This window comes from Clupea harengus, chromosome 14 (genome assembly GCF_900700415.2).
Source record: "Clupea harengus chromosome 14, Ch_v2.0.2, whole genome shotgun sequence".
NCBI lineage: Eukaryota > Metazoa > Chordata > Actinopteri > Clupeiformes > Clupeidae > Clupea > Clupea harengus.
Genome location: NC_045165.1, coordinates 3,409,097 through 3,421,122, shown reverse-complemented (window position 1 = coordinate 3,421,122; position 12,026 = coordinate 3,409,097). Strand labels below are relative to the sequence as shown.

Genomic DNA, 12,026 nt, shown 5'->3' with positions numbered 1-12,026 from the left:
GCAAGCCATTATTTAGTACAAACCATTTTTATTGCAAAACGTTCCAGACACACAATTACTGAAGATAAGGAAGAACTATAGCTTCATCATATGCAGTAACATACTTAGCACCCACAACTGGGTACATTGTATTAAATAGGGTGGATTGCTCGCTCCTGTAAATTAATTCATATGTATAAATTCACATGTATAATGATGATTTAGATTCATCTGATGTATGATTTAATAAATCTTTAAATTAAGTATTAACTTGTTTGCAATATGTACTGTTATTTGTTGAACATTCCTTTGCTGAGAGCAAAAATAATTAAAGCCATCTTTTCTTCAACTTCAAAACATGGTAAAGTTTTCTAAGAGCTTTAGGTTGACAACAGCCACAGATATACAACATATGTATACATCGAGCCTGTTTGAATGAATTATAAAGTCAGACATTTTTTATTTCTTTAGCCATAATCTTCCAGACAAAACAAAATAGATATCCAATGATGTGCCAACTGAAGTGAGTATCACATAGTGAGAAATATGTTGCGTGTTTACAATTGGCCGACGAGGAGGAAGGATGGAAATGGTCACAGACACACAAGTTCACAGGAAGTGTTTCCACCACAGTCCGGGGTTCTTCACTCGGTAACCGTAACACTTGAGTAGAGTTCAGAAGGAACCCCAATGTCCTTGGTGTTCTCCGGGGATCTCGAGGCTTCAGTTGTTGCCCGTGTTCTGAGTGTTCTCCAGGATCTCCTTGTAGAGCCAGCTCTGGTGGAACTCCTGGGACTCCTCCATCAGCTCGAACAGCTGCTTGTACTCGTCGGGGTACACCTGGCCCGTCAGCACGTCCGCAAACAGGCCCATCTGACCCAGCAGCTTGGCCCCGCTGCCTGGGCTCCACGACCTGGGAGAGAAACACAGACAGATACGTCACTGTCACCGTCACCACAAGACACTTAGCCCCGCTGCCTGGGCTCCACGACCTGGGAGAGAAACACAGACAGATACGTCACGTCACCGTCACCACATGACCCCAACTCTTTCCTAAACCAATTTACAGTGATACATGGCTTCCTACTCAGAATCAGAATCATGTTTATTGGTCATGTACAGTACCAGTCAAAAGTTTGGACACACCTTTCATTTTTTTGAGAAGTGTTTTCTGTACTTTTATTATTTTCTACATTGTAGATTTATACTGAAGACATTTAAACTATGAAAGAACACATATGGAATGATGTACTAAACAAAAAAATGTTGTATCTACCATGTATAAAATAATAAAATCAAAGAAAAATCTTCTCCAAAAATGAGAAGGTGTGTCCAAACTTTTGACTGGTACTGTACATTTTCACATACAAGGAATTTGTTCTGGGTTTAGTTGCTCTCAATGTACTTAAACAGAAAAATATGCAGTATAACGTTACTCAACGTTACTCAACGTTACTATCTGTAATAAACAGGGGGCCACACCTTATGATTCTTTTCGAACCGAAAAGACAAAAAAAGGTATACTTCGTAGTTCTCTGACGTCTAAATCACAAACTAGTGTGCAGACCCTCCTTTCAACTTTACTTTCTTTTCAATGCTTTCTATATTCCAGAGGAAACAATTCAATTCAATTCAATATTTATATAGCGCCAAAACAATCAAATTGTCTCAAGGCGCATTACAGAGCCCAGGGCCTGAACCCCCTTAGAGCGAGCGCAATGGCGACAGGGGCAAGAAAAAAAAAACCTCCCTGTTAATCAGGAAGAAACCTTAAGCAAAACCGCAGCACATAAGGGGGGGCCCATCTGCTTGAGGCCGGCCCGGTGAAGAGAGGGAGAGAGGGAAGAGCAAAAGGGCGGACTCTGGACAGATGTGTGTGTGTGTGTGTGTGTGTGTGTGTGTGTACACTCACTCGAGTCTCGCCACCAGGCTGGCCTTCCTCTTGGCCAGACACTGTTTCACCATCATGACCATGGTGCCACCGTTATGAGGCGTGAGGTTCGAGGTGAAGAAGTCCTCTCGAGGGGTCATCCGCACCAGGCACAGGTGGTCATTGGGCAGCTTCAACACAAACAGGACATGAACAGACACCCTTTGAGAAACCACTCAGCTTCAACACAAACAGGACATGAACAGACACCCTTTGAGAAACCACTCAGCTTCAACACAAACAGGACATGAACAGACACCCTTTGAGAAACCACTCAGCTTCAACACAAACAGGACATGAACAGACACCCTTTGAGAAACCACTCATTCAAACACCAGGTGGTCATTGGGCAGCTTCAACACAAACAGGACATGAACAGACACCCTTTGAGAAACCACTCATTCAAACACAATCTATCTGCGAGAAACCCTTTGAGATGAGGCTGATCCTATGCACTCATTCACAGGATATCTGACAAACATGTGTTTGAAATTCACAGGATATCTGGCAAACATGTGTGTGTGTTTGAATAGAAACGTACAGTGCTTGTTGTGTGTGTGTTAATAGAATAGAATAAAATAGAAATAGTAAAAGAAACATACAGTGCTTATTGTGTGTGTGTTAATAGAATAGAATAAAATATAAATAGTAAAAGAAACATACAGTGCTTCTTGTGTGTGTGTTAATAGAATAGAATAAAATATAAATAGTAATAGAAACATACAGTGCTTCTTGTGTGTGTGTGTTAATAGAATAGAATAGAAACATACCGTGCTTCTTGGGATGGCCAATCCCCCGTGCTTGTGTGTGTGTGTGTGTTAATAGAATAGAATAGAAACATACCGTGCTTCTTGTGTGTGTGTTAATAGAATAGAATAGAAACATACCGTGCTTCTTGTGTGTGTGTTAATAGAATAGAATAGAAACATACCTTGCTTCTTGGGATGGCCTATCCCCCGTGCTTGTTGTGTGTGTGTGTGTGTGTGTGTGTGTGTTAATAGAATAGAAACATACCGTGCTCCTTGGGATGGCCAATCCCCCGTGCTTGGAGGTCGTCACAAACGAGGCCCAGGGTTCCTGAAGGTTCCATATCAGATATAGAAAAACGTGATATTAGACACCTCAAATTAAACAATTAAATCAACAAATCTAAACAAAAAACACACACAACCTGAACCCGTGGCGAAATCTGAACACTCGTGAACCGCGAGACCATTCTAAGTCCATCAAGTGGCAAGTCAAAATATTCAGGAAGTAAATGGTTCACTTGGATGGCCTTTGATGTGGCCTCCATCCTCCTCTCTAGTTATACCCCAAACAGCCCCCCATTCAGCTAACCCTCACACAGTGGTGCTAATCCAGCGGTGCTAACCCTCACACAGTGGTGCTAACCCAGCGGTGCTAACCCTCACACAGTGGTGCTAACCCCTCACACACACAGCTACCCCTCACACAGTGGTGCTAACCCTCACACAGTGGTGCTAACCCTCACACAGCGGTGCTAACCCCTCACACAGCGGTGCTAACCCCTCACACAGCGGTGCTAACCCTCACACAGTGGTGCTAACCCTCACACAGCGGTGCTAACCCTCACACAGTGGTGCTAACCCCTCACACAGCGGTGCTAACCCCTCACACAGCGGTGCTAACCCTCACACAGTGGTGCTAACCCTCACACAGTGGTGCTACGCCTCACTAACCCTCACACAGTGGTGCTAAGCCTCACACAGTGGTGCTAACCCTCACACAGTGGTGCTACGCCTCACTAAGCCTCACACAGCGGTGCTACTCCATCTCACCTTATGCAGCAGCTGGATGTCACAGGTCATCTGCCACAGTACTGTCAGGGCCTGGTAGTTCTTATTGTCCCGAGGCTTGGCAATGAGTTTCTGTATAGGGGCGACAGTGGTACAGGAGGTAGAGAAGTCGTTTAGTAATCAGAAGGTTGCTAGTTCGATTCCCTGTCGAAGCGTCCTTGAGCAAGACACTGAACCCCTAATTGCTCCTGATGTGCAGTGTGCCATCAGTGTGAATGTAAAATGTGTATACATTGTAAGTCGCACATATGTAAGTCGCTTTGGATAAAAGCGTCTGCTAAATGACTAAATGTAATGTAAATGTCTGTGAGACAAACAGTTTATTTGATTAAGATTACACTAACACATCGGCCTCGGCTAGCTGTGTGGTTATGATCAACCCCAAACCCCAACCGACGGTGACCATTTTTAACACGCAACGTCTCAGCTCACCGTATACTCCTTCTCGCTCATGAACATGAGGAGCTCGACGCGGCCGTAGCGGTACACGGAGAGCCTCTCGCACAGAGCGTACACCAGCTTCCACAGCATGTTCTTCTCGTTCCGCTGGGAGAACATGCCCACCACCTTCACCGGAACGTCTGCGAGGAGAGGAACACAAGAAAGGGCACGTGCTCAAACCAGGACAGTAATCTGTTGTTCTTAATCTGTCTCCTGATCTTTCTTTAACCCTAGGCACTAATGTGTGCAAGTTTAACTAACTAGTCGTTTTTAAATACACTTGAATATGTTTTAAGTGCATACATTTATTCTTTACGTTATTAAGATTCTTATACTTATATTAAACATATAAGGGAAAATTAAATTTGAAATGCTGTCACAGTACACTGAATTACAGCTATTCAGACACTGAATGTGATTTCAAATTGAAGTGCGGACCGATGAGAATAAGCAGCTCACCTGCAGTCCAGGGCACCTCCGAGATGCCCAGGTCAGTGAAGAGCTTCTCCGTGTACATGGCGGGAGGCCTCATGGTGCCCTGGCCGATGGGGTCCAGCTTGAAGAAGTCGCAGTGCACCACCTCCAGCTGGCCGTCCAGTCTGTTCTCCAGCTCCTTTAAATCCAGCAAGTGCCACATTACATCTCAGCCATTTCAACTTCAACTCACAGCAGTTTCACTTAGTATTGGAATCTGTGTCATTAAAGTTAAAGAATATTTCATTAATTTAGGCACTTCCATGAGACTGAAATCTGAGCACTCAATATCACAGGCAATTAGTAAGGATCACGAAATTATCTGTCAAGGAACAGCTAGCAGAGTAGAACAGCAATAGAGAAGAAGTAACATATACATTCACTGAATTAGAACCTCTGAGCACACATAATAGATTCAGAGAAGCAAGTGGGGTGTGTGTATTTACATGCAGATCGGGTAGGAAGGCCTTGTCACTCTCCAGGGCGACCACCCTCTGCGCTCCACGGTTTAACAGACACCGTGTCAGCACACCAGGACCTGAGATGCGGTATAGGAGAGTCAGTTTCAGCACCACACACACACACACACACACTACACAGCCAACCATAGGCATTGGCTTTGTATGAGAGATATGGGAGTGATGCAGACACTTACCTGGATTACACTCAAATATGATAGCCTTTCCATCCTCTATGTCGCTTGACAAGTGGTCGGTCACCAGTCTAGCGAGTGCTGGCTCCACGATGAACCGTCTCATCGTTTTACACCCCTTAGCTTTGCGTGTGTTCTCCCTCACGTCGCCCAGGTCCAGGAAGTCGTGCGGTCGGTAATGCGGTTTCAGAGACACGGCCACGGCGGAGAGGTTCCTCTGTGCAAGCCCCGAGGACGGCGAGATGAGCTCGCCTTTCCCCAGCGTGCTCGGGGTCTTCCGCTGGGCCGAGGAGAACGGCTCCAGCGAGTCGGTCCTTGTGGAGGTAACGATTGTCCTTGTTTGGCACGCATACTGCGCCACCGCGGGCCTGCACCATGCGGGTCCACACAGTCCCTTTACCGTCAGGACGAAAATCCTGCATCCACCACAAGAGGCCATTTCCGATTAACCGTGTGCCCACCTGCAAAGGGGATCAGAACTGACGTTAATGTATGGCTGCTACAGAAACCACAGCCGGTTACTATACTGATCACCCAAAACATTTAATATATAATATTACTCAAATTATATTTACTGTATAATTAAAGTGAGACATGAAAGATGTTTTGGTGCTAGTTTTAGATCTATACGAAAGCTGTATGGGCGCCGCCATCTGTGAAGACATCCCATTTTGCAGTGCTCATGTTGTTGCCAACATCAGCGAACTGGGCAGAGGATGCTGGCTTTAACGTTCTATCTAGCACAGAATGGCGTTTACCGTGTATATGAAATTCAAAATAGTTAGTTTTAAGAGTAAGTACCATGTAACATCATCAGCCCACTTCCAGTCGGCAAGGTCATGTTTACATTTGTCCTGTAGTCAAAACTCACGTGTATGCAGTGATATAACGTTATCGATACTTCACACAAGTTTTTCAGACCCTGACATCTTTGCCAGATGTAGGTTGCAAAATTGATTCACACTTCACTTCCTGACTATGTTGTTACGTTTTTTCATGTAAATCATCCCAGTCCACACAGAAGAGATTTAGAAAACAACGCTTTCCAGCTATGCTAGCAGGCGTTCGCAGACACTTCGCAGTAGAGCCTCTAACGTTAGCTAAGCGTAAGCTAACAAGCTAACTGAAGGTTGTTAGCTAACTGGCCAGCTCGTTGGCAACAGTGACCAAACGACCGGCATGAAGTATGACGTTGACTACCAACTACAATTATAATTAATTTACGAGATGTAGTGCAAATAACTTACTGTAAAGGGTTTTAGGAGCCAGGAAACTTAATCGACGGCATCATTCCCCGAGGCTGTCAGTGACATTGACCAAGCGTGGTGGTAGTCCTCTTTTCGCAATCGTTTTTGTCACGGGTCCCAAACCTTTACGTCATCACTAAGCGACAAAACACTCTGGTTCCTGATTGTGGTCTTGACTTCATACAACATAGACATATTCCATGTCTCAGCAAAATTATGGGAGATGCACATGCAGATATAGTTTGGCAGCCGCTGCTTACCAGAAATAATGACGCATCTAAGCTCGACTCAGACGAAGAGGATGTTGTGTTTGAAAGAAGGGAAAGCGATACAACTCACAGCAATACTTCAGTAAAACTCTCTTACGCAGAGGCAATTGAAGAAGCGGGGTTTGGGTTGTTTCATGGCCTTCTACTTGTGATATGTGGTTGGGCAAACGCCAGTGATGCGGTGGAAATACTCTGCGTGTCATTTCTGCTGCCCACAGCCCGGTGCGATCTTCAGCTGAACTCCTCGGACATGGGTATACTCATGGCAAGCCTTTTTCTTGGTATGATGATCGGCGGCTATACGTGGGGCTACCTTGCCGACAGAAGGGGACGTCAGAAAGTCCTTGTAACCTCTCTTACGGTCAACGGAATTTTTGGTGCTCTCGCGAGTTTGGCGACCAGATTTTGGCTTTTTCTGCTGCTGCGGTTCATCAGTGGTTTTGGGGTAGGTGGATCGATCCCAGTCATTTTCTCCTATTTCTCGGAGTTTCAGCCGCGGTACAGAAGGGGCGCTATGATCAGTGCCTTGGCCACCTTCTGGATGGCAGGAAACATCCTAGCAGCAGGATTGGCTTGGTTGGTCATACCGAGCACGTCGCTCAGGTTTCAGCTGGGAAGCCTGGACTTCCAGAGCTGGAGGCTGTTCATGGTCCTCTGCGCCATTCCAAGTCTGTCATCGGCACTAGTGTTCAAACTCGCCATGCCAGAGAGCCCCAAGTTCCTCATTGAGACTGGGCAGCACATAGAAGCCTTAAGAGTGTTTAGAAAGATGTTTGTCCTGAATCACAGAGGCAGCATGAAGCCATTCCCAATGGCTGGTTTACTTCACAGCCTGGAAGACAAGAAGGAAACTGCTTCACCAGTCAGCAGAGAGGTGAAATCTCCCAGACTGGCCGGGTTCTTCAGAAGGGTAACAGACCCCATACGACAAATTTTCAATGGAACCCTGGCATCGAGGAGCACAGCGCTTACAATCATATTCTACTGCATCTCCTTTGGGTACTATGGGTTGTGGATGTGGTTCCCTGAACTGTTTAAGAGAACCGAAGATGGAGGATCCCCATGTGCCAACGTGTCCCGCTCCCGCAGCGATAGCAACGAGGACTGCTACCCAGTCAAAACTGCCGTGTACATGGAGGGCTTCCTCACTGCACTCGCCAGCCTGCCTGGCAACATCTTCACCATCTTGATGATGGACAGGATTGGGGGGAAGGTTTTGCTCTCCATCAGTCTGCTGGTGTCAAGCCTCAGTGTGTTCTTCATCTGGGAGGTGACCACTAAAACTCAGAGCCTGATCATGTGCTGTGTGTTCAGCGGTGTGTCAGTCATTGCCTGGAACGCTCTGGATGTCATCGGCACTGAACTTTACCCCACGCAGTTACGGTCGTCCGCACTTGGCTTCTTTACTGGTGTGGGCAGGGTGGGAGCAATCATGGGAAATGTAGTTTTTGGACAGCTAGTGGACACCAACTGTGCAGTGCCCATCCTGTGTGTTTCGCTACTCCTGCTGACCAGTGGACTGGTGGCCTTGCGTCTGCCAAAGACTAAACAAGCCGAACTCACCTGAGGGACAGAACAACTGAACACACCTGAGATAGAACCCCACCAGCAGACATGGCCTGAGACATAGAGAGAGCCTAGAATCCAGCCTATCTGCTGCCTATACCCCAGCAGTGTTGCCAAGAACCGTAGACGCGCAGTAGAAATGCTGAGTAGAAATGCTGTTGGTCCTCTGGCCTTCGTACTAATGCATAAGTGCAATTTTCCAAAGAGTGTTTTTGTTTATCAATTTTGTTGTAAATATTACTGGCTTTATATATATATATGACCAATATTTTTTGATGTTTTTTTACATTAAGAATGATATATATACTGAACATTCACAAATGGTTTAAGGCCAAAAAATACATAGAACTGCACAACTCCTTAAAAGTTAAAGTCCAAGATGCTCAAACAGCTGTGACAGAAGATGACATTATGTTGTTAACTGAATTATTTCCATTTCCATTCCAAGAAATTCAAAATACAATCACACATGTACATTGAAAATATATCAAAATTATGTAAAAACATTCCTGAGTAGTAAATGACACTAAATGAGTGGCTTAATTTAAATGTGAAGTATATTAATATGCTTAAGTAATATGGATGTATGCTACTTTTGTGCCAACGAATCAAATATTAAATTATTTCTGAAGCAAATTTGACTACAGAGATCTGCATCTCCACATTCCTGTGAAGAATGTTTGCCACGTGTGTTGCATTGATATTAATATCTCCAGAAATATTAGCCTAATATGTTAACTACTTAATATTAATAATTATATATAATATGTATGTAAGTGCTAGCAATCATGATGTAAACATCTCAAAGTAGATGACAACATCCCTTGATCAGGAACTTTTACATGTTCAGAATTATGCCAGAAAAACTGAAGATAGGCACAACTCTATACACATTTTCTTTGTCATTCCCTCCCTCACACACACACACACACACACACACACACACACACACACACACACACAAAGGCAGCTGTTTACATCATTCAGCAATGGAGACCTGAGCACTACCTTTTTGGCTCAAGCTGATTTAGATGTTAGGCTTATTTTGTGTTGTGTTGTCTTTGGCCAGTGCGATTACCAAACTCTCTCCAAAAACTCTACACAAATACACTCATCATTCTAACAATCATTTATGTTGGCTAGACGGACTGCATCTCTTCACGGTGTCATGTCCATAAGACATGATGAATAGTAATGCTAACTATTCCTGGATCCCATTGAAAAAAATGCGGATATCTGAATCATATATCTCGATTAATTTGGTTTAATTTCCCTAATCTACACACCAAGTTTCAATAACAATGTACCCATGCCATGGGAGGACTGTGTTGAAAGTCTTTGCCTGCTTTTTAAAGTAACACTATGCTACAATTTGACATATTTTGAGGTATGGTTTTATAGGCAACTGGTTTTGGGACCGTCCTCAAATTCATTTTGATAGCATATGGTCATGTGAAGGACAGATAAACACTTGTGTCTTCCCCACTAGTCATCCAGGATGTGCCCTATGTAGTTCTGTGGACCGGGCTGGAACACCCTGCAAAAATGGAAGAAAAGCTTTCACACGCATGGCATTGCCAGCTATACTGCCAAAAGACACCAGTTAGTGTGTTGGCAAGCTTCTATCAGTGTCAGCTGGGCTGTTGGTGGTGTTTGCAAGGTTTTTGCATGCCTTTGAGGTAGTTAGCTTACTAGTTTTGCAACAAAACTCCGTATTGCTGCTTTAAAATCTTTGCTACCACACTTTGTAGGCGTGGCCTTTTTTGCGTCACCACAGTTCTTCTTTTATCTGAGCTGCAATATATATGCGCATAAAGCATCGAGTACTAGTCAAATCTTAATTTCTTAATGAAGTTGTACACGATCATCGTAATATTTCATTTGGAATGTTTCGTGATTTTTTTATTAATACATATTGCACATTGAAAGAAATGTTCATCTTGTTCTGAAGTAGTATGCGCTATCAAGTTCATCTCTGGTGTTCTTGAATCAGAGAGAACGCTGTAGGTCTCATGCTGTCAAAGCTCTTGCTAAGCGTGGAAGTTTTGAATGTTAGCACATGATATGGCGCTTAAAATTGAACGCTTTGCCTGTCCAGGTAAAGGGAATGGTTTACGGGCTGTGCACAAAGTAAGGGCTGGCGAACTTCTGTTCAAAGCCAGTCCCTTAGCGTGCTGCATTTCAAAGAAACGCCTGGCTACTGCATGCCACAACTGTTTTAACACAACTGTATCAAGGTAGGCTATGTTGATTAATACAAAACGTCCGAATGCAGCAGACACGAACCTCGCACACCTTACACCCATAGATTACCTCTGGTACGCCGGTTTCTACAGTTTGTCTTTGTCTCGAGAAATATTTACATGGCCTCCCTAGCCTTTTGCAACAGTAAGAAATAATAACATGATAGGGCATCTAAGTTAGTCACTGATATAATGCAACAAATAAAGGTTAAGTATAGAATACAGATTTGTTATCCGTCACTGCTAAGAAAGGAAATACGGACAACCTCAGTAGATACTGAGATGGATACGCACGCTTGAGTTACACTTAAGCCTGACTACTTTCACCACTAGAGGGTGCAATTGCTCTATTTTGTAGCTACATAGACGTAATGCAAGGCATAACCTCAAGCTTTTGGGTGCATTAGACAGGGTGCCGTTCTTTTCCAAATACTAAATAATGATAACGCATTGCTATGTTGTTATGACACGGAAGAGCACAGTAATCCACTAAGATGTATCATTTCTGCTGTCTTAAATTGGCAATATGCCTAACTGTGTAGATTATGTGAAATACCTACTGCTGATATAGCCTAGTCTGGCACCATCTGACTTTATTTTCCTAGTCTGATTTTAAGGGTCAGTCTCTCTACAAATGCTAGCTCTGCTGGAATATCTAGAAACACCTTTGAAATGTTCCTAAATGGTCTGCTGTTGGCTGATGACGGATCCCTCTGAATGTGCTGCCGCTGTGGTTTCTGTGTGTGGTTCTGTGTGTGGTTCTGTGTGTGGTTTCTGTGTGTGGTTCTGTGTGTGGTTCTGTGTGTTCTCCTTTGCGGTCTCCGGGCCCTATGTCTGTGTTCACCCTACTGACTGTCAGGCAGCGGGACATGAGAATTAGGACTCATCGCTTCTTCACAGCGAACTCAGTTTACCCATGCATGACAACATATGCTACAACTCACTGAGCAAGGCAATTAGGCGGTAATATGAGGAATGCCAAGCCTTCATCACCTCTAGGAGGCCTATTAGTTTTGGCGCGGTAGCTAGTTAGCCTTCATCACCTCACCGCTGTAGCTAGTTAGCTAGCATGATGTCACCTATGCCTCTGTGGCAGATCAGCTTGTTATAGCTGTGGGCACATTGTGCTACTCAGTAGCCTACACTGTTAAGTGTAAAACTGTGCGGTTCAATTATGGCTTATTTCTGCTGTAGGGGACATGGGACCGTATCCCTCTCAGAAGGCAAACATGTGCGATGGACATCCTCTAATGTCTGCGTTTGATGGCGGCCGAGTGATGGCGGCCTGCGTGTGGTCCCTTGTTCTCTTTAGACGGGTGTGTGCTGATGTAATGACTCTCGGGGTCCACACCTGGTGTTCTGGTCTAGCAGGAGGACATGTGGTACCACCGGGCCCTTCTACAGGCAA

The 12,026-nt window shown here is 44.5% G+C and overlaps 3 protein-coding genes across 3 annotated transcripts in view; 2 read left to right on the top strand and 1 right to left on the bottom strand.

The window, feature by feature from the left end:
• Positions 1 to 11: 11 nt before the first annotated feature.
• On the bottom strand, positions 12 to 6,697 carry tfb2m (transcription factor B2, mitochondrial). The gene is made up of 9 exons (XM_031580175.2): positions 6,541 to 6,697; positions 5,297 to 5,754; positions 5,088 to 5,179; positions 4,627 to 4,780; positions 4,159 to 4,307; positions 3,709 to 3,798; positions 2,924 to 2,986; positions 1,892 to 2,040; positions 12 to 892 (listed from the first exon to the last, which is right to left on the bottom strand). Exons 2-9 carry the CDS (start codon positions 5,730 to 5,732, stop codon positions 703 to 705), a joined length of 1,323 nt encoding a protein of 440 aa, XP_031436035.1. The 5' UTR covers positions 5,733 to 5,754; positions 6,541 to 6,697; the 3' UTR covers positions 12 to 702.
• sv2 (synaptic vesicle glycoprotein 2) lies at positions 6,663 to 9,011 on the top strand. The gene has a single exon (XM_042709727.1). The coding sequence runs from the start codon at positions 6,757 to 6,759 to the stop codon at positions 8,374 to 8,376; it is 1,620 nt and encodes a 539-aa protein (XP_042565661.1). The 5' UTR covers positions 6,663 to 6,756; the 3' UTR covers positions 8,377 to 9,011.
• Positions 9,012 to 10,259: 1,248 nt separating this feature from the next.
• LOC105906080 (histone-lysine N-methyltransferase SMYD3-like) overlaps positions 10,260 to 12,026 on the top strand; it is a 37,152-nt gene continuing 35,385 nt past the window's right edge. Inside the window, exon 1 of the mRNA XM_031580256.2 lies at positions 10,260 to 10,612. Within this exon, the coding sequence (XP_031436116.1) occupies positions 10,425 to 10,612 (188 nt within the window). The 5' untranslated portion in view covers positions 10,260 to 10,424. The remainder of the gene's footprint in view (positions 10,613 to 12,026) is intronic.

Excerpts from the sequence above, each read along its gene's own strand:
- tfb2m (XM_031580175.2), bottom strand. The coding sequence starts at position 5,732 with ATGGCCTCTTGTGGTGGATGCAGGATTTTCGTCCTGACGGTAAAGGGA. Across the intron at positions 5,180-5,296 it reads CATATTTGAGTGTAATCCAG|GTCCTGGTGTGCTGACACGG; the intron begins GTAAGTGTCTGC and ends ACCGCATCTCAG. Across the intron at positions 4,781-5,087 it reads CCTTCCTACCCGATCTGCAT|GAGCTGGAGAACAGACTGGA; the intron begins GTAAATACACAC and ends CTGGATTTAAAG.
- sv2 (XM_042709727.1), top strand. The coding sequence starts at position 6,757 with ATGGGAGATGCACATGCAGATATAGTTTGGCAGCCGCTGCTTACCAGA.